The sequence below is a fragment of the Cucumis sativus genome, chromosome 3 (assembly GCF_000004075.3).
Source record: "Cucumis sativus cultivar 9930 chromosome 3, Cucumber_9930_V3, whole genome shotgun sequence".
NCBI lineage: Eukaryota > Viridiplantae > Streptophyta > Magnoliopsida > Cucurbitales > Cucurbitaceae > Cucumis > Cucumis sativus.
This window is the reverse complement of record NC_026657.2, coordinates 38,802,104-38,821,230: the sequence shown is the minus strand read 5'-3', so window position 1 is coordinate 38,821,230 and position 19,127 is coordinate 38,802,104. Positions and strand designations below refer to the sequence as shown.

The window sequence follows — 19,127 nt, the reverse complement described above, 5'->3', positions numbered from 1 at the left end:
TAAAAAATTTGACATTACAACAACATGAATCCTCTAGCTAGCTACTACACATGTGTAAACAATGCAAGAGCGTTATTGAAAAGAAGTTAAGCTCGTAATGCACTTAACCATTCAATTACAACCTCAATTGGTGGTAGTGTAACCACACCTAATACCCCATGGTTCAACGATTATCTCGAAAAATAATTTAAAAGAGGCAACTATATATGGACTCAAATGTCAATGATCATGTGTTGCTAGCCTATACAAACGACCAACGTTACTAGTAGAAGAAAAAAAAACCTTTTTCTCAATCGTTCATCGACAAAAGTCAAATTTCTTAAAGATATTAATTGAGTATGAAAGTATGCTTGCCTAAGCTACAAAGTAGAATGGATCATAGAAAATTAAAGTAAGAATTTAGGATGAGATTGAAATTAAAAATGTGGAGAGAGATTTAATTTTGGAAGGAAGAAATAAATGTATATAACATAAAAATAAAGATTGGAGTTAGAAGAAATAAATGTGGAGGGGCATTAAAATGGGTCAATATATATATATATAGATGGAGCCACGATGAGAGTTTAGGAACAAATTGACCAAACAAAGTCATATCAGACATTATATTAATTACTTTATTATCAACTTCTTCTTTTTCTTTTTAATTACACTCTAAATAAAAATGCAAATAAGATTTTATTGTTATATTTTAATATATAATCAAATTGAATACACATTATTCTTCAATCAAAATATATAACGTGTTTTGATTATACATTAGAAGACGAACTCACAGTCGATCTTTAAATGACCATCCATAGATTAGACATTTCCCACTGAGTAATTTTGATGTAATATAAACTTTAGTATATGTATATATATATAGTTTTTTTTTTCTGCCTTTAAATTGGTAGAGAGATATATGGATGGATGTTGTGAGGAATGGTCACCATCGGAGGAGACAGCTAGCTCCATATATATATATATATATATATATACATAAACACACACACAACACAAACATGTATATGTTGAAAAAATTAAATAAAGTATTAATATTTACAATATTGATTGGAAGTCACAAAAGGACTTAATTATTGATTGAAAGAAATATTTTCTATATTTGATTTCTTGGTAAAAACGAAGGTAGGGAATTGATAGTTATGTGTGTGTGTGTGTGTATATATATATATATAATTTGTATTTTAGTTTAATATATTTTGGTCCAACAATAGCTTTTGGGTTTCACAACATGAAAAGGGACAAATAATTGAGATTGATGATATTTATATATGATTTATATGAAAGGATTTTATAGTAAAGTTTGGTGATGTGATAAATGATTATATTGGAAGATGTAACATGCCACATTTTGATTAATTATTTGGTCTTTTGAAAATGTCACATATGTATTTTGTATATTATTGTTTTATATATATAGAAATATTTGACTTTTTTATTTTTTTTTTCTATTTAAATAAAGTTGGTTCTTTCTATAATTTCCCACTTTTTTCTTTCTGTAAAAGTCATAAAAAAAGTGATTTTATTAAATATATTTTCCCATAAATATAATAACAATGACTACTACACTCTTTCCACTATTTTTCTTCTTCTTTTTTGTTTGTTCATCTTTGTAGCATGTTTTTCTTTAAACAAAATAAAAAGTTTGGTTCAACTTAGCAGATCTTTTCTAGATGGGACCTATCCTTACCATTGAAACATATGTGTGTTATATAGGTATGTATTTGATTCAATATATTTCAATCTATTTGCACTATATATATATATATATAGACATGCTAATTGTATACTTAATTATTTTATATCTTGAGTTTTCCTTTTTTGGAAATTATATTTACATACCAACAAATATGGTTAGAGAAGTAATAAAGTGAAGGATAATGAGTATATTTGGAAGAGAAAAAGAAAGTTGATGAAAATGGACGGAAGAGAGAAAATTAAGTTGGGTCTTGGCCCAACAAGCAATGTCGATGCATGCCAGAGCCCAAACCTATCACCTAATATGAAGATATGTGTGTAGGTTGTATTGGAACTAAAAGGAAAATGGGATAAGGCATGAAGGAAGTCGTTGTCAATGAGGAAAATAGGGCGTGGCGGCCCATAGGCCCATTTTAGAAGGTGAAGAAAATAAAAGGAAAATGGACCCGGGGAGTGGGGCTAGGTGTGGGCTCGGTGAGGTCCATTGAAAGTATGAATAGTAATAAGGGGAGACGGTGAATATTGGTAGTGCCGACAATTAAGGCAGTAATTTGAGTTGGAAGATTATAATAATGTCGGAGGAAGGGAATGATAATGTTTTTGTAATTCCTAACATTCCCTTTTCCCTGTCACTCTGTTCTTCAACTCAAATACAAAAATAATTTATTCACTTTACATCTCTATTCTTAATCTTCCAAATTAACAGAAGAAAAGGGTAAAAGGAGAGAAATAGTTTAGTGTGTTGAATGGATGATGATGATTATACATATGGTAAGGTGATTTCATAAATGAGAGGTAGGTCGAAGCATTGAATGATTTCAGTTGGAATTACCCTCTTTCTTAACTTTGTTTGTTTTCTCTCTTTTGGTTTTCTCAATAAATGCACTGATGTGGGACTTTCAACTCCCTCCTCCTCATTTCATGCCTTAATTTCTTATTTCTTTTTTGTTCTTTACTTTCAATTCTTATCATTTACTTATAAACAATCAAATACAGCCAAGTGTTGTGTTGTGTTATTGAGAAAAATATGATGCTCTTCCATCATCCATTTCAATTGGTTTCTATTCAAGAAAAGAAACTAAGGTGAAAATGACATGTTCTAGTATTTTGTATCTTAATCTAAGCATTCAAACTATGGAGTTTTGGTATCACATGACATCTACCCCACACACCATTTCAACCTTACATCTTCCTCTCTAATGTGGCTTTCTATTTTATTCATTACTTGTATACTTTTCATACATTCTTTTGTTTTATACTTGATGTCCAATTTTCATACATTCTTGTTTTTTAAAATAGTCCTAATGTATTTTTTCTATTTAAAACGTAGTTTAAATTCTAAAACAAATAAGTTTTTTAAACAATACTTTTTGAAAAGTTCAAGAAGAAAATAGTCTTTATAACTTTTAATTTGTTTGTGTATATATAAAACCAAAAAACTAAATAGTTATGAAATAGAATATTGTATTTAAAAGTTGAGATAGTAAACAATTATCAAAAAGTTTGATAATCATGTTTGTCAAAACAATCGAGAGTATGATAAAGCGGGAGGTAGAAAGTGACACGTACGGTTGTTGTCTACAAAATTTATAACTTAGAGAATGAGAAAATACACGGAAAGATGTAATGAAAAGGGAAGATTATTTAGTGCATAGAGGAAGGATTAGGATGGCTTTACAAGGATGAATAAAAGTATATAATGCATGAAATTCCATCACATTTCACATGGAAATGTTGGCTTGGGATAATAATGGCTAATTTCATTTGTGGGGCTATATATATATATATATATATATATACAATCAAAGGGCAAAGGCTATTAATAGTTGGAAATTACTATAAACATTTTCAACAACTCAACAAGTCTTGAAAGTGATTGTTTGTTGAACTTGGATACTTATATACAGAGCTAAAAAAGAAAAGAAAAAGTGTCCATTGTGTCCATATTACAACCTTTTCTATATGTATATGCTTTGCAGCTGCCTTAGCTTGTGGTCTCTTCAATATAATGGCTATGTGTGAGTGCCCTAATTTCACATCAAACTTTCTCTGCTCCATTATTGAACTCTAGGGCGTATATACGTGATAGAATCATATCTCTTTAGAATAACATACCAAATTGTTACGGTTCAAATATTTGTATACTGTAAAATGTACAAACTGTACGGACGATCATCGTCGATGGTCTCTTTTTACATGTCTAAATGAGTTTTATCTTATCGTCTAAAGAAATTACCAAAATCGATAAAATATGCATACATGATGCGTGGGCTTCACTCATCGATTCTCGCTCTTGGATCGTGCTTAGCTTTGATTGTTGCTCTTAAATTCTCGTTTTTGCTCCTCAGTTTTTTCGTGATACCTCCCTCTCTTTGTCCACCCGTTGTTTCTATGCAATAGTGAGAGAGGCTCAAAATGAAAAAAAGATATCAAAATTTGACCTCTCAAAATGGGCCATTCTCGTAATTTAATTTTTGAAAGAAACACAACTCGTAAAGAAGATGGTTATGTTGTTGTCCACTTTCGACATAAATCTTTGTAGTTTTGTTTTTGGTTTCACTCAAAAGATTAGATATCAATATAGATAGTTGTCCTGACATGTAAACCACGATATTTCTCTAATCTTATCTAACTAATGTAGAACTTTACGACATTCCGAACAAAAACAACACACAACTTTAGAAAATTTTTCACTATCATTATAATATATCATATATGCTTTTTGGTTTACTTTTTAACTACCACAATACACTAAGAAAAGAAAGGACGAATGAGATATATAGTCAAAATCTAACTCAACTTACTACTCATAAGTCATAAAGGTCATTCTCTCACATGCAAACATATTGGGTTTTGGAGGGCTCACACATCCTAATAAATAATACACCACAAAAACCTCCAAGAGTCAATTTGATATAACAAATCTAATCATGGGTTTGTTGTAAAGACCATTATATTTATTCTTTCTATGGACACAAACTAATGGATTTCATTGAATAGTTTGATGTTGAATCTCTTTTATATAAACAAAGAAAAGATGTTTCTTTAACTATGATGTCTCAAATGATTTATAAAATTGGTGGTTGATTTTTCTAATTTGATTGAGAAATATAGATTGATATAATACACATACTTCCTTTAGGACCACAAAAAACTATTTTGTTAATTTGATCTTAGAATTGGATATCATTATTGTCCTTTCAATATCTAAAATCATACTATTTTAATGAAAACTCTATTAATCTATCACTTGTTAATACGATATGCTTTTCAATCTTGTGTTCGTAGTTTAAATTTCGGTTTGACTTTGTTTCAATTTAGTTCTTATAATCTTGAAGGTTTTGATTTATTCGTGAGAGTTTGATTAAACCCTCAATTTCTCAACCATTACGCATGCATGACAAAATATTATATTTAATCAAAATCTGGTTTTTAAAGTTGTACTTGTTTTTTCTTCTAAAAATGAAATAAAAAAACCTTATTTTCTGATGATTTCTTTATCACAACTTCTATTTCATGTTTTTTCGTTAAAACATTTAAATTAAGTCAAATTTGAAAAACTAATTTGTTTTAAAGTTTTTAAATTATGGGTTAGATTTTGAAAACATTCGTAAAAATACGACAACAAGATATGATATATCTAAATCAATAGATATAGAAGTTGTGTTTCTAAATTTAATTTTCAAAAACAAAAACTAAAAACTTAAGGATCTTGTTTCGATAACCATTTCATTTCTTCTTCTTCTTATTTTTTTAGTATTTTAAAATTAAAATTCCTAATACTTAAATCTTCAATTTTCTATATGTCTAAATAAATTAAGTTTTAACTAAGTATAGAAAAATCAATTAGTTTCATTTAAAACTTTCAAATACAAGGAACACAAAAAAAAACCTCATGATTATTAGCTTTTAAAATTGAAGACTATATATATATATATATATATATATATATATATATATATATATATATATATATATATATATATATATATATATATATATATATATATATATATATTAATTAATTAATTACATTTCATCAAATAATTGAGTGGCACGTAATTAAATTGCATTATATATGTAAGTATGTTATAACAAACAAGGCAAGGAAGCTTAGTGAACATTAATCCACCATTAAATTAAGCTACTTAATTAATTGAAATTAAGGTACATTATTAATAAGTGACACATTGGCCATTATTATTTTTTTTTAAAAAAAAAAATGATGTGATTGTTAAACAAACAAACAAAATAATGCAAAAGTTGAGGAAAATAATTAAATTAAAGCAACATAACACATGGGGAGTTTTAGTAAATACCTAAATTTGATTAAATTAAATTAAATGATTAATTAACTTGTTTATTATTTATCCTTTTTCTTTTTCGAAAAAGAAAGAAAGAAATGGATTTATTGATTTATGGGCAAAATGTATGTAGGAATGTGTATATGAATGGTTGGCCCTAAGCCTTATCTAACTCAACAACTGGACTACGTCCTTTTCCCATCCCCATCCCAATCCCAATCCCAATCAATACTTTCATTTTTCATTTCTCTTTAAGTTCATCCTTTTTCTAGAAATAAAAAATCTCTTTATTTACCGAGTTATAAAGTTCGATGAATTTAGTTTTCGGTTTTATTCTTGGAAATGCTACGTTTGTACCTTTCGATTTTGTTTTATTTTATCTCTAAATTTTAACGGTTAAAAACTTAATTTTCGTTGGTATATTTGAAAATATCGTAAATTATATAACACGATCAATTCCTTTTTAATATTTGGAGTATTCAATAAATCCTCATCCTATTAATGGGCTGCTGCACTTCTCTATTCATTTCAAGTAAAACCCACTTTGTGCCCCCTCATTGCTACCCCTATCCTCTTTACTTTTTCTTACACCTTCCCCACTCTTTTCCATTTTTCGTCTTTATAATTTTTAAATTGCTTCAATTTCACTTCTTTTATTTTTAGTAATTCTTTTTAAATATATTATAGTCAAAATGCTAATAGAAAATAAAAAATCTACCACTAATCGATTGTTTGGATTGATTTTTTAATATTCACACTTTTATTTCTAATTTTACGTATGTAGTATAAAAGAAATAATTCGATAGACCGAAACGTGAAACATTAAATAAAACTAATAATTTATGTCCCCATTTGACAACAAAAATTATTAATCATTAATAATAAAAGAAAAAGGGGAATTCCTTAAAGAAGTAATTTCTCCAATTTGAAAGGTTATTAAAAAAAGATGTATTTTTTTTCATTATCATTATTCTTATTATATATAGTAATATTTGCACTTTGCCATATTTTGGGAATTTGAAGAATATTTGTCAATGATTAAAAATCCAAATTATGAAACCCATAAAATAATTCCCTAAGTTCAATTTCATATATATTATTTATAATAAACGTTTTGGATAATTAAACACTGACGGTCACGAGAGTTGCTATAACCAATTTTCGGCTAAGCCCAGACGACACCATTTCTAGTTTTTCACATTTTATACGTCGAAAAACAAAAATAATAAAATCAACATATTTAGTTTAACTTATACGACGCCGGTTCATATAGCACATGGAGTTTAATAAAGGGACAAAGGAAATAGTGTAGTCTTAAAGTCAAACCAAAAATCAACATCCCACATGATATTCTTTTTTAAACAATTCCATATGATTCAAACTTCGGTCTTCTTCTCTCTTTGTTTGGAAAATAATTTAGATTTTAAATTAGGATAAGAATGAAGAGAAGGTTAGAAAGAGACGAAAAAAATGGAAAAGGAATAGATAGTTGATGAAAGTAGATCTGAACTCAAATAAATTTATAGTCAACTAGTTGTGTGAGTAATTATATATCGTCTTCTAATGCTTGGTCTTAGTGTATTTCTATACTAACGTATAGGTATCTTTTTTGTTTTGGTAGGATGTGGTGTGGAGTAATCAAGATCGTTGGTCACGGGTTATGGAAGTGCGCTTCTTTGGATGAGTAGAGTGAAGGAGTGATCATCGTGCGGAGGATTTAGAAAGCAAGAAATACGTTATTGTTCTAGCAAAGTTGTTGTTGTGATTCAAACTAAGTCTATTTCATCTTTTTCAGTAGCTAGTGGCCTCATTCGCTATACAAGTGGAACATTAATGTTGATGCGCTTGGAGCTCCAATAGCTAGCAAGTTTTTGGAATGGAGTGCTTGGTTCAAATCATCTTGATCAAAAATTTCTTGCTATCTATAAGTTTAATTTGTCCCCATATATATCGAGGACAAGGTGCTGACTAGAAGTAAGGACTATTTGTGATGGTATTTAAAATATTATCTATCAATGTTCAACGTATTAAGAGTGAAGCTAACTAACTATACTACAACGATCATTAATATGCTAAACAACATCTTTGTGGATCTCTTTGACGTTGCCACAAAGCTCCGCACTAATCTCTTTGCTTCAATGACATTGAAGAAGAGTACGTTCCTTACTCTTGAGTTGTAAACTGAGTGGATCATAATTTAACACTGTAATCGTTTGGTGATCGAGTAACTTGAATTTGGAGTTTAGTTTATTGATTTTTTTTAAAAGTTTCATCGATTCTATTATCAATTATGTTTTGGGTCTATATAAGTTTTCTATTAATAGTTCCTCAAATGTGAATCAATATAATTATAATCTAATGTTTACACATTCAATCTGTTTACCTTAATGGTCTAAACTCTTTGGGTAACATTGATCATCATTTATAATTGTTTTTTGGACCCACAAATTTTTAAAAAGAAGCAGTAATAATGATAATAGTAAAAAGCATTTGTAGAATTCAAAATCTTTGTGTGGGAAAAAACAGTAGTCTATCTTTGATGAGATTTAGAATTTTATATATATATAATTGAGGTTTAAATCAATCTAATCAATTTTGTAGAGTATTAAATTAGAAGTAAAGTTAGTTGAAAGAGTTAATTCATGATTAAGCACATTAAAATGGTTACATAGTCAATGATGTTGTGTGCTTAAAATGTGGAGGACAAAATTATAAATGTGACTTATAATTAATTTCACATATGTCTCAAAATAATAATAAGAATTAACAATGTCATATATATAAAATAGAAAACTCTCATTCAAGGGTCAATTTCTCCAGCTCCCATGCATTCATACATTCATACATTCAATTCTTCAATTTATTCAATTATTTTCAAAAAGACAATAACAATCACCTTTTCCCAAAATGTAGGGTCAATACATTTTTATTTATGTAAATCAAAATCAAATTCAAACTACACATTATTATTTTCAATATTTTGATTAACGTTGAATTGATATGCTTGTAAAAGTTTAATTGATATAATTATGAGTCGACTTTCGTCGGATGTTTATCCAATCTTACAACCATGGAAGATGCAAGTTAGCATGCATTTACAAAAATTCAAGTTTACATTTAGAAATGTAAATTGATCTTCCTTACATAATTTTACCATATATATTTTTCACAATTTTCTAATTAAGAGAAATCATTTATTTATTTAACAGGATGATTATTCTTGAATATAAAAGATAATATATTCAAAATTATTTAATAATCAATTGATTTATCAAAGAAAGTTGAATTTCTTAAATTTGTTATTTGATTAATACTGGAAAGAACTTATTCAAAATCCATATTAAACATATTTATTTATTCCATAATCCTAAGGTTTAGTTATTCCGTAAAATTATTTTATATTATATTAATTACGAATTAATTATAATATACGTAAGTCAAAATTCAATTTTGTTGGATTTTGACCAAAAAAAAAGTTCCAACAGTGAAAGTGAAAATTCTTTGATTTTGATTTTTTATTATTCTTTTTAGATAATTTAGATTCATATGCTTGGGGTGAAAATGAAGTATAGAACATTGTAAATTTGTATACATAAATGTGTGGTATGTAAGGTAAGTTGTAAATTTGTAAAAATAGTAAAAATAAAAAAGGAAAAAAAGGAAAAAGAAAAAGAAGTGAAAATGTAAAGAGGAATGAGATCCCCGCGTTTGGTCCACCGAAACAGAAACTGCCACGTCACACTCATTCCCATTTCCCAAAAAGAAACTCTCTTCCTTCCACGGCGGGACCATCTCATCTTCCTTTGCCACCTCACCCTTACCCTCACCGACACCTCATACGCGTCTCTTCCTGGGCCCCCTACTTCTTCTTTTACACAAATATTAATAATAATAACAAAACAAATAAACTTCCCTTTTTCCAATTTCCCAACTCACAATTTTTTTTTAAAAAAATATGAACAACTAATGCTTTACTACTCCTGCTTCATGTTTTTTAAATTTCCCAAAATTTAGTCAATATAATAATTTAATTTTTATGTTTAAAAAACAAACATTTTAAAGATTTAGTGAAGTTTCTCATATATCATGAAACAAAATGAGAAAAGAAAATTCATATAATTTAATTTCTCTATTTAATGAAATTTGATAGGGATGTTTTGTTTATAAATTACAAAAACTCATTCATACAATAATCAAAATTGATTTTTAAATTTAGTTCGTAAATTTGAAAGTACATAATTCTTTCAAATGGTGATTTTATTGAAATCTGTTGATCTTCAAATACATACAATACAATGGCAATTTGATTGAGTTTAGAGTAAAGAAAAAGAAGTTGAAAAAGAAAAATGGAAAGAAAATGAGAAGGGAAGGGGCATTTAGGAAAAGGAAAAAGGGCGTGGGAAGAAAAAAAAACGAAATGTATTCGTTAATTTTGTCGGAGAAAGGCACTTTTTTTTTTTGGCAAAAGCAGAAAATCTTAAATTTTAAAAGTTTACGTGTTGTGTGTTTTGACTTAATTCTCAGTTCATATTTACATTTTTATTTATATAACTCTACCTCTCACTTTATACATATTAAATTAAATCAAAACAATTAAATTTCATCCATTAAATAGCTTTCCAAATATAAACCCTAAACTTGCAGTTTAACAATTTTTAAAAATAATAATAATTAAGTAAATAATTAATTAATTTCAGCAAAAAACGTTGTTCTCTCGTTGACTCTCACCATATCTCAAAGAGTCAAAGACGAGTGGAGATTCAAATTTTTTTTTTTTGAATATATTTTGAAAAAAGCATTAAATAACTAAAACAAGTTGCCATTTTTTAATTTTAGCCTTTTGTTTTTTTGTTTGTTTTTATTAAATTTAAACTTGGCAGTGAGAAACCTTAGTTGTCAAACTTTCAAATCGAGAGCCACTATATTGCATTTGGTTGATTTAATTAACAACTACTTTTTCTTTTTCCTACATTTTAAATGAAATTAATTACACGAAAAAGTATTAATAAATATCTTTTTAAATCTACTTTTTATTTCCTGGGTTTCAAATCTTTTATACATTTTAATTCTCATTTATGGTTGATAAATTTTTTCTCCACACTCTTGTCATTTTTTTTACATGAAACTAAAACTCACAATTCAATAATAGTTAAGAGTGAGTTTAAGCTTTTAAAGGACAATTATTGTGAGATAATTAGTTAGGTTTAATTTAAAATAAAGTGGATGAATTAAGATTAAGATTATTAATTAGGAGGTAACCCTAATTCCTAAGTATATATTATTTTGCCATTAATAGCCGCACCCTCTACAAGCAAATAAATGGATGCTAGATCCTTCTTTCCTATTTTAATATTCATTACTACTTATATTAGTCGGTGAAATAAATTATCCCTCTTTTTATATAATATTAATTACTATACTATATACTATTTTTATAACGTTTATCAACACCTATATTTCCTCAAATAACTCAATTTTCAATATCATCCTCCCCCTCTTTAACTTCTCACGTGATCATCATATTAATGTTGATCCCATATCTATATCAAAGTTGGTGATCATATCAATCTGTATACAATTCAAATTACCTTCATTAAATTGTCATCTTAATATGTTTGAAGAATGACTACATAAATTATACTTAAGATAATGAACTCAGTAGCTTACACTATTTGTTTAATAGTAACAGGGAAATGACATGTGAAAGGTCTTTTTTTTTATATATATATAGTTTTTTAGTTAACTATTTGATGAATAATTGATGTTATAAACTGTATTATCACATGCCTATGATAGATAAATAAGTAAATTATAAATTATTACATTGTTTTACTCATTAATTTAGTAAGTAAGATTTTAAATCAATTAAACTATGCTTAGGTTGAAACGATCGAATTTTGATTGTTCTAGACTTGCTTCGTAAAATGGATACTTGGATCTCGAGTAACCATAATTTTTATATTATTAAGAATGCACATTTATCGATAATAATAGAAGCACATTTATCGATAATTTATTAAATTTTTGCATTTAGTGTTAGATTTGCCGTGTGTAAGTTACATATGATTCAAATTATTTTTAAAATGTACTATCCGAGGATCTATAAGATAATTTTTTAAAAAAATTACGTAAAATAGTTTATGAAAATAAAAAATATATTATAGACTTTTATTAACTTTTATTAATGATGTATTTGTATTAGTTTCTCTTTTCTATCAATTTTTATTTTGATAGACACTAAAAGACTCTAGTATACTTTTATATATGTCTATTCATAATCGATTTGTATTGATTTTTTTCTATCTAAACCGTTAGTAATGTATAACGTTTTTTCAATCTATCAGAAAATATATTTGTTTAGTTTAATATAATGTAGGAAAAATGAGTGGGGAGCTCATCAAACACTTGGTTTCCCACAAAACAATATCTAATCAATATTTTGACTAAAAACAAATAATACAAATCATATTCTTTAAATTTCAAACTTAGAAATAAAAATAAAGTGAGATCAAATATACGTAAGCCTATTAAAATTAGACAATACTTCTTATAAGTTCGAGTTCAAAATCTATCATTTGTTTTTATCTAATTTTACGGTTAGTATAAAATCGAATGTAATTACAATAACGTTTAGTAAATAATAATTTAGTTTCCGTAAATAATAATTTAGTTTCCACAAATCTATAGTGATTTAATTCCTATGGCAATTTTTTTCTCTCTATCTAAATTAAGTGTCCATTTTTGTTAGTGTTGTTGAGACTAAAAATGATATTTTCAAGAAGATTTATGGAGTAAAAGTATTTATTTGTTCAAAAAATTATATATAACCAAAACTTTTTTTAAAAATAAATTGATAAATTAAATAGTGTGAAGATGTTAATTATAAACATATTTCATGAAATTTTAAAATCACCTTTATTTAGATATATATCTAACTTTAAAAAATATTTATTAGACATCTACATTTTCAAGCTTGTCTCTATAACCATCACTCTCAAAATGGTGCCCATAAGATAATTGTCCTATGAGAACAAATGAAAAAAATCAACTCGTTCGTAGACACAAAGATAGACTTTGACGTTCGACGAACATAAACTTTCAATTCAATGTCTAGAACATAGATGAATTATATATATATATATAAAAACATTAGTATATCAAACATAAAATTTAAAGTATGTAAGATATTAAATACAAAATTAAACGTCTAACAAATCTACTAAATACCATTTTAAAAGAGCAAAAATTAAAGCGTAAATATTTTGTTAAATTTTACTACTTTCAACGAATTTCGATTTTATAAAACTAAGAGATAAAAACAACGGGACGGCTAAGAATTAGGAAAGCTAGATTAATTATTTAAAATTAAGAAAGGCAGGTAGTTTAGCTAAAAATGGGAAAACAATAATTGGATTAGTAGAGTGTATTAATGTAATTAATTATGAGAGTTTACTCTTATAATTAAGAAAGTTAGTAGTTGAAGGTTGAAACATAAATGAACTAAGCATATAATTAGGGAAAAAAACAAAAGATTCGCAGAAAGAAACACACAGAAATTATGGAATTGAAAAGATTTATGTAAACGAAAAAGGGAATGAAATTGTAAATAAGTTTGACTGTGAGATTAGTTAAATTAAATAGTGAGAGTTAGAGCTTGAGAGTGTATAATAAATTAACAAAATCATAATTAAGGAAGGTAATTAAGAGAATTAATAATGCATGAACTTGAAGTATATTAAATTAGAAGAATATAATAATATAGAGTAGGAAATGGGAATCATATAATTTTTTTTTTTAATTTTAATATTTTTGGTTTCACGAGAGCTTTCAAGGTTGTCGTGATTGGATCTGTACAAAATCTCCATTTCCTCCTTCTCCCACTTCACACATACACACACACACAGTCTCCTCCTCCTCTTCCTCTTCATCTTCATCTTCTTCTTCTTCTTATATTCTTATTCTCTTTCTCCCTCTGCTTCTAAAATCCAACAATGGAGGGTTAAAGAGAGAAGAGACAGGGGGGAAGAAAAATCAATAATACCCACAAGGTCAAAACAAGACGACAATGGCGGCTTAGGGTGTCGGTGTCTTAATCCTCTCTTAAAATTCAATTTCATCATCTTTAAGAACTACCCTTTTCGTTTTTTTGTTCGTTCCCCATTATTCTACTCTTTAATTCGAGGTAACTGTCTTCTGGGTTGTTCTTTTTCTTCCTTTTCTTACTATCTTTGGGTTTAATCTCTGCTTTGGATGAAGTAGCTTGGTGGGTTCTTTGTTGTTTGTTTGAAGGATAATGATAATGTATTTGAGAAGAATTATGTTACATGTTTACTAACTTAAGGCTCGCCACTCAAGTCCGTTTCTGGGGTTTTGGAGCTCTCTGTTAAATGAATTGATTTGGATGTTTTTGTTTTCAGGAACTATATTGACGTTTTGCTTGTTTCCATTTCTTGTTGGGTCGATCTTGAATCCTTATCCACTTGTGGTGCTACTAGTTTTCTTGATCTGATGCTTTGAGTTGGTGATGCGGATCTTAGAAGATGATGTCGTTTTGGGTCTATTATTTTATTTTTTAATTCTGATTTTTGGATGATGGCGAGCTTGTGTTGCTTTCAGTATTGGTGATATCTGGATCTTATTTGAATCTTGTCGAGTTAGTGTAAATGAATTGGTTTTTCTGTATTAATGATTTACACTGCAATTTTTTTCTGCTGTGTTTCTGAATTGATATTTGAATTGAATTTGATTCTATGAATTTTGATGTGTTTCAGTTGATTTTGAGGTTACCACCGTAGAAAATGTCCAGGCCTTTGCATCGAGGTGCGTCCGGTGTTAAGGTACATGGTCATGGAGATGATAAATGGGACTCTCAAATGAAAGACAAAACTGATAAGGAAGAGGTGGACAGAAAAGGTTCTTTGGATCATGGAGGAAATTTGGCTCCGAGGTTACCGTTTCGCCTACTTCTTCCAGACAACTCCCCTTCTAAATACGGTGGAACTGAGAATGGCTTTGCTTCCGATTCTTTTTTAGTTGGAAACTCAAGAAGTCGGCAACAATTTATATTGCAAATGTTGAGATTCAGTTTAGTGTTGATTATTATTCTTGCTCTTACTGGATCTTTCTGGTGGACACTCTCCATTTCTGGTTCATCCCAAGTTCAAATCTTCCATGGTTATCGGCGACTACAAGAGCAGCTTGTTTCAGACCTTTGGGATATAGGGGAGATTTCCCTGGGTCCTTCAAGGTTGAAAGAGCTTGAATTTTGTTTGCCCGAGTTTGAGAATTATGTTCCCTGCTTCAATTCAAGCCTCTCTCAAGAGGATGAGTATGATAGACATTGTGAGCCTAACTCATCGCTGAACTGTTTGATACAACCTCCCTTGAAATACAAGATTCCACTTAGATGGCCTACTGGAAGGGATGTTATCTGGGTGTCAAATGTGAAAATCACTGCAAATGAGGTCCTTTACTCAGGAAGCTTGACCAAAAGGTTTGCTTAAATTTAATCATAGAAAGGGGAAAAACCCTCTACTCGATTGAGCTCTGTTTATCCCATTTTGATTTATTGTTTTTTTTTTTTTTAACTTACAGGATGATGATGCTAGAGGAAGAACAAATATCTTTTCGTTCTGCGTCTCCAATGTTTGATGGGGTAGAAGATTATTCTCACCAAATTGCAGAAATGATTGGGCTGAGAAATGAATCAAATTTCAGAGAAATTGGGGTAAGTATGTCATTGCTTTGTTTAAGCCAATTCGTCAGTTGTGATCTTCTATGCTTCCTTGCTGAGACACAAATGGGCCTACACTTACTGTTCTACCTTGACCAGTGACTTCTTTTGTATCTCTTATTTCACTCACAATAAACAGGCAGGTGTGCTATCTTCTGTAATTTTAAGGAGAACAAAATTTAATTGACAAAGATTGTCCAAATTGTTTCGCTTCTATAATTATCGTTATAAGGATACACTTAATTTCAGAGCCTTAAATTTTTTGCATTCTCTTATGTTTTAAACAGTCTACTAGAGTGATGCTAGATACGGAGTCATGTAAAAATTATGTTGCTGACAAAACACGTTTACTTTAACTTTATAATGCCAGCTTGAATATTTAACAACGAGTTGCACCTTCCTAAAATTTGCAGGTAAGAACCATTCTGGATATAGGGTGTGGTTATGGAAGTTTTGGAGCACATCTTTTCTCAAAACATCTCTTAACGATGTGCATAGCAAATTATGAGGCTTCAGGCAGTCAGGTTCAATTAACTCTTGAAAGGGGTCTTCCTGCAATGCTTGGTTCTTTTACTTCAAAACAATTGCCATTTCCATCTCTTTCCTATGATATGGTTCATTGTGCACGATGTGGCGTTGACTGGGACAATAAAGGTAAACTTAGAACCTTGTTATATGATATTGATGGGTGTTATTCCTTCACGTTGATTTTAGCGGATTTTTGCTAAGCAGAATTATCTTGTCGACTTGCATGAGCAAAACATGAATTCTTTCATTTTGCAGTATAAATTTGGGTGGAACGTGAACAGAGTCTTGCAATAGTTGAATAAACAATTACAATCTCACATAGCATAAACTAACATTTGAGGAGATTCAGTTGAATTTAGTTCACTATAACATTACTATATTTTAGTTAATGGCTAATACTAGAAGTTGGAATCATGCAAATTTGAAATGGTTTCTGATTTCTCAAAGCTAAGGAGTTTGATCTTGGGTTATAAATAATATTATTGTGCTTTTATTTATACAATAGTTATTTTATCCTTTTCATAAACAGTTAGTCCTGTTGTGGTGTATTCTAGCACAACACAAAAGAAGTTGTCAATACAATGAGAACAACCTTGGTTATCAAGAATGTCATAAATGTCCACTATATTGTGGCATCCTGTGTTCAATTAGATCCAGTCATTGTGCCAATGTTTATACTGTAGCTAGGAAACTTTTAATTCTTTTTTCCTTTTCCAAACAGATGGTAGATACCTGATTGAGGTTGATAGAGTTTTGAAGCCAGGTGGGTATTTTGTGTGGACATCGCCACTGACAAACACTCAGAGCGTTCTTAACAAAAAAGAGAACCAGAAAAGTTGGAACTTCATTCAGGATTTTGTGGAATATCTGTGCTGGGAGATGTTGAATCAACAAGATGAAACTGTTGTCTGGAAGAAAACTAGTAAAAGTAATTGTTATAGCTCACGGTATGACATGAGAGACAGAATGGATTTAACATTATGCAACATTGAATTCAAATCTTATTCATCTGTGTTGCTTGATTATTGGTCAATGTAAATACAATGGAAAGTCCTAATTATGCCTTTTCCTGCTTTTATATTTAGGAAGCCAGATTCGTCTCCTCCAATATGTGGTAAAGGTCATGACATCGAATCTCCATATTATAGACCACTCCAAGACTGCATAGGGGGAAGAAAAAGTCGTCGTTGGGTTCCTATTTACGAAAGACAAACTTGGCCTTCGAGGGCTAATTTGAACAAGAGTGAACTGGCTCTGCATGGTAAATACGAAGAGAACCTTAGGACGATATCATTATTCTTTACTCTTATATTCACTTCCTCCTCACATTCACGTTAGAATATGTATATATTCTACACCTCATTGACATTTCAAGTTGACATATTTTCAGGATTGGCTTTAGATGATGTTGCAGACGATTCTCTTAACTGGAAAATGGCAGTGAAAAACTATTGGTCTCTTTTGTCGCCACTAATCTTCTCAGATCATCCAAAACGACCAGGTGATGAGGATCCTTTACCCCCATACAACATGCTTCGAAATGTGCTAGATATGAATGCTCATTATGGAGGTTTCAATTCTGCATTATTGGAAGCTGGGAAGTCTGTATGGGTTATGAACGTTGTACCAACAGACGGACCTAATCATCTTCCCATGATAATGGATAGAGGTTTCATTGGGGTATTGCACGATTGGTAATACTATTCTTCTAAACTTTAAATTTTTTCTCCCAATCCTTCAATGGCTTTAATGTTATTTGTTATCACCCCATAGTTATGAATTTTAGTTTCTTGTATTCTTATCTTCTAGTTGCCTTCTCCCATTCAGGTGCGAGGCCTTTCCAACATATCCTAGATCATATGATTTGGTTCATGCGGCAGGGCTTCTGTCCCTTGAAGCGATTAAGAAGCCAAGGTGCTCCATGCTTGATTTATTCAGTGAGATTGATCGGTTACTTCGTCCAGAGGTACTCAATTTTTTTTCTTTTACAATATGTTTTTGAGTAATTGTACCTTTAGGGCTAATAATTAAATGTATAAACAACATTTTTAATAAATTGCATGTATAACAAAATCTACCCGTGATAGGCCTTGAGAGTTAGAATCTAAAATTTCTATATTTGCATATTCGTTTGCATTTGCATTTTGATACATCTGAAAATACCTGAGTCTGCTCCTTTACTGCTTTTTAGGGTTTAGTTGATCACCAAAGTCCCTTTTATTTACAAATCCCCAAAACTTGAATATCTCTACATGGGAACAAAGAATGAGGGACTTTGGTCCTAAAACATTACCATCTAATCAATTCTATGTTTGGGAGTGTTCTTGGCCATGGCAAAACAGCAAGATGTCATTATGTGAGATCAATAGCATTTGTATTTCACCTTCCCAGATAGTTGTTAATGTTGATGCATTTGCTGGTTTTTCCAGGGTTGGGTGATAATCCGCGACACCACCACGCTTATTGAGTCAGCTCGAACTGTAACTACACAGCTTAAGTGGGATGCACGAGTTATAGAAATTGAAGATAACAATGATGAAAGAGTGCTGATCTGCCAAAAACCTTTCTTGAAGAGACAAGCAAAGTGATCACAAATTTTGAAGGTGAAGAAGTATTTATATTCATTCTGTGGATGATGGGAAGAACACCATCATAGGGAGAGCCCTCCACCATATTTTGGAGAGGTAGAATCAAAATTCCTGAAAAAAATAAAAGAATAGAAAAAAGAAAAAAAAAAAAAAACAAGAGAGAAACAGAAAAGAAGAGAGAGGACAGAAAATTGATACTTGTTGGAATTGAACCACCACACCACGATAGCCAGCTATAGAAGAAGCCGTAAGGCTAAAAAATAGGATAATGTAATT

The 19,127-nt window shown here is 29.6% G+C and overlaps 1 protein-coding gene across 2 annotated transcripts; it reads left to right on the top strand.

The window, feature by feature from the left end:
• Positions 1-13,834: 13,834 nt before the first annotated feature.
• Positions 13,835-19,005, top strand: LOC101212448 (probable pectin methyltransferase QUA2). Of its 2 annotated transcripts, XM_031882312.1 has the most exons (10): positions 13,835-14,184; positions 14,420-14,655; positions 14,774-15,495; positions 15,597-15,729; positions 16,149-16,389; positions 16,985-17,210; positions 17,349-17,524; positions 17,654-17,957; positions 18,091-18,229; positions 18,693-19,005. In XM_031882312.1, the coding sequence occupies exons 3-10, from the start codon at positions 14,801-14,803 to the stop codon at positions 18,849-18,851; spliced, it is 2,073 nt and encodes a 690-aa protein (XP_031738172.1). In that variant the 5' UTR covers positions 13,835-14,184; positions 14,420-14,655; positions 14,774-14,800; the 3' UTR covers positions 18,852-19,005. The 2 variants fall into 2 exon arrangements, with proteins under 2 accessions (XP_031738172.1, XP_004136285.1); XM_004136237.3 differs by lacking the exon at positions 14,420-14,655 and having other exon boundaries at positions 13,837-14,184.
• The last annotated feature ends 122 nt before the right edge of the window (positions 19,006-19,127 follow it).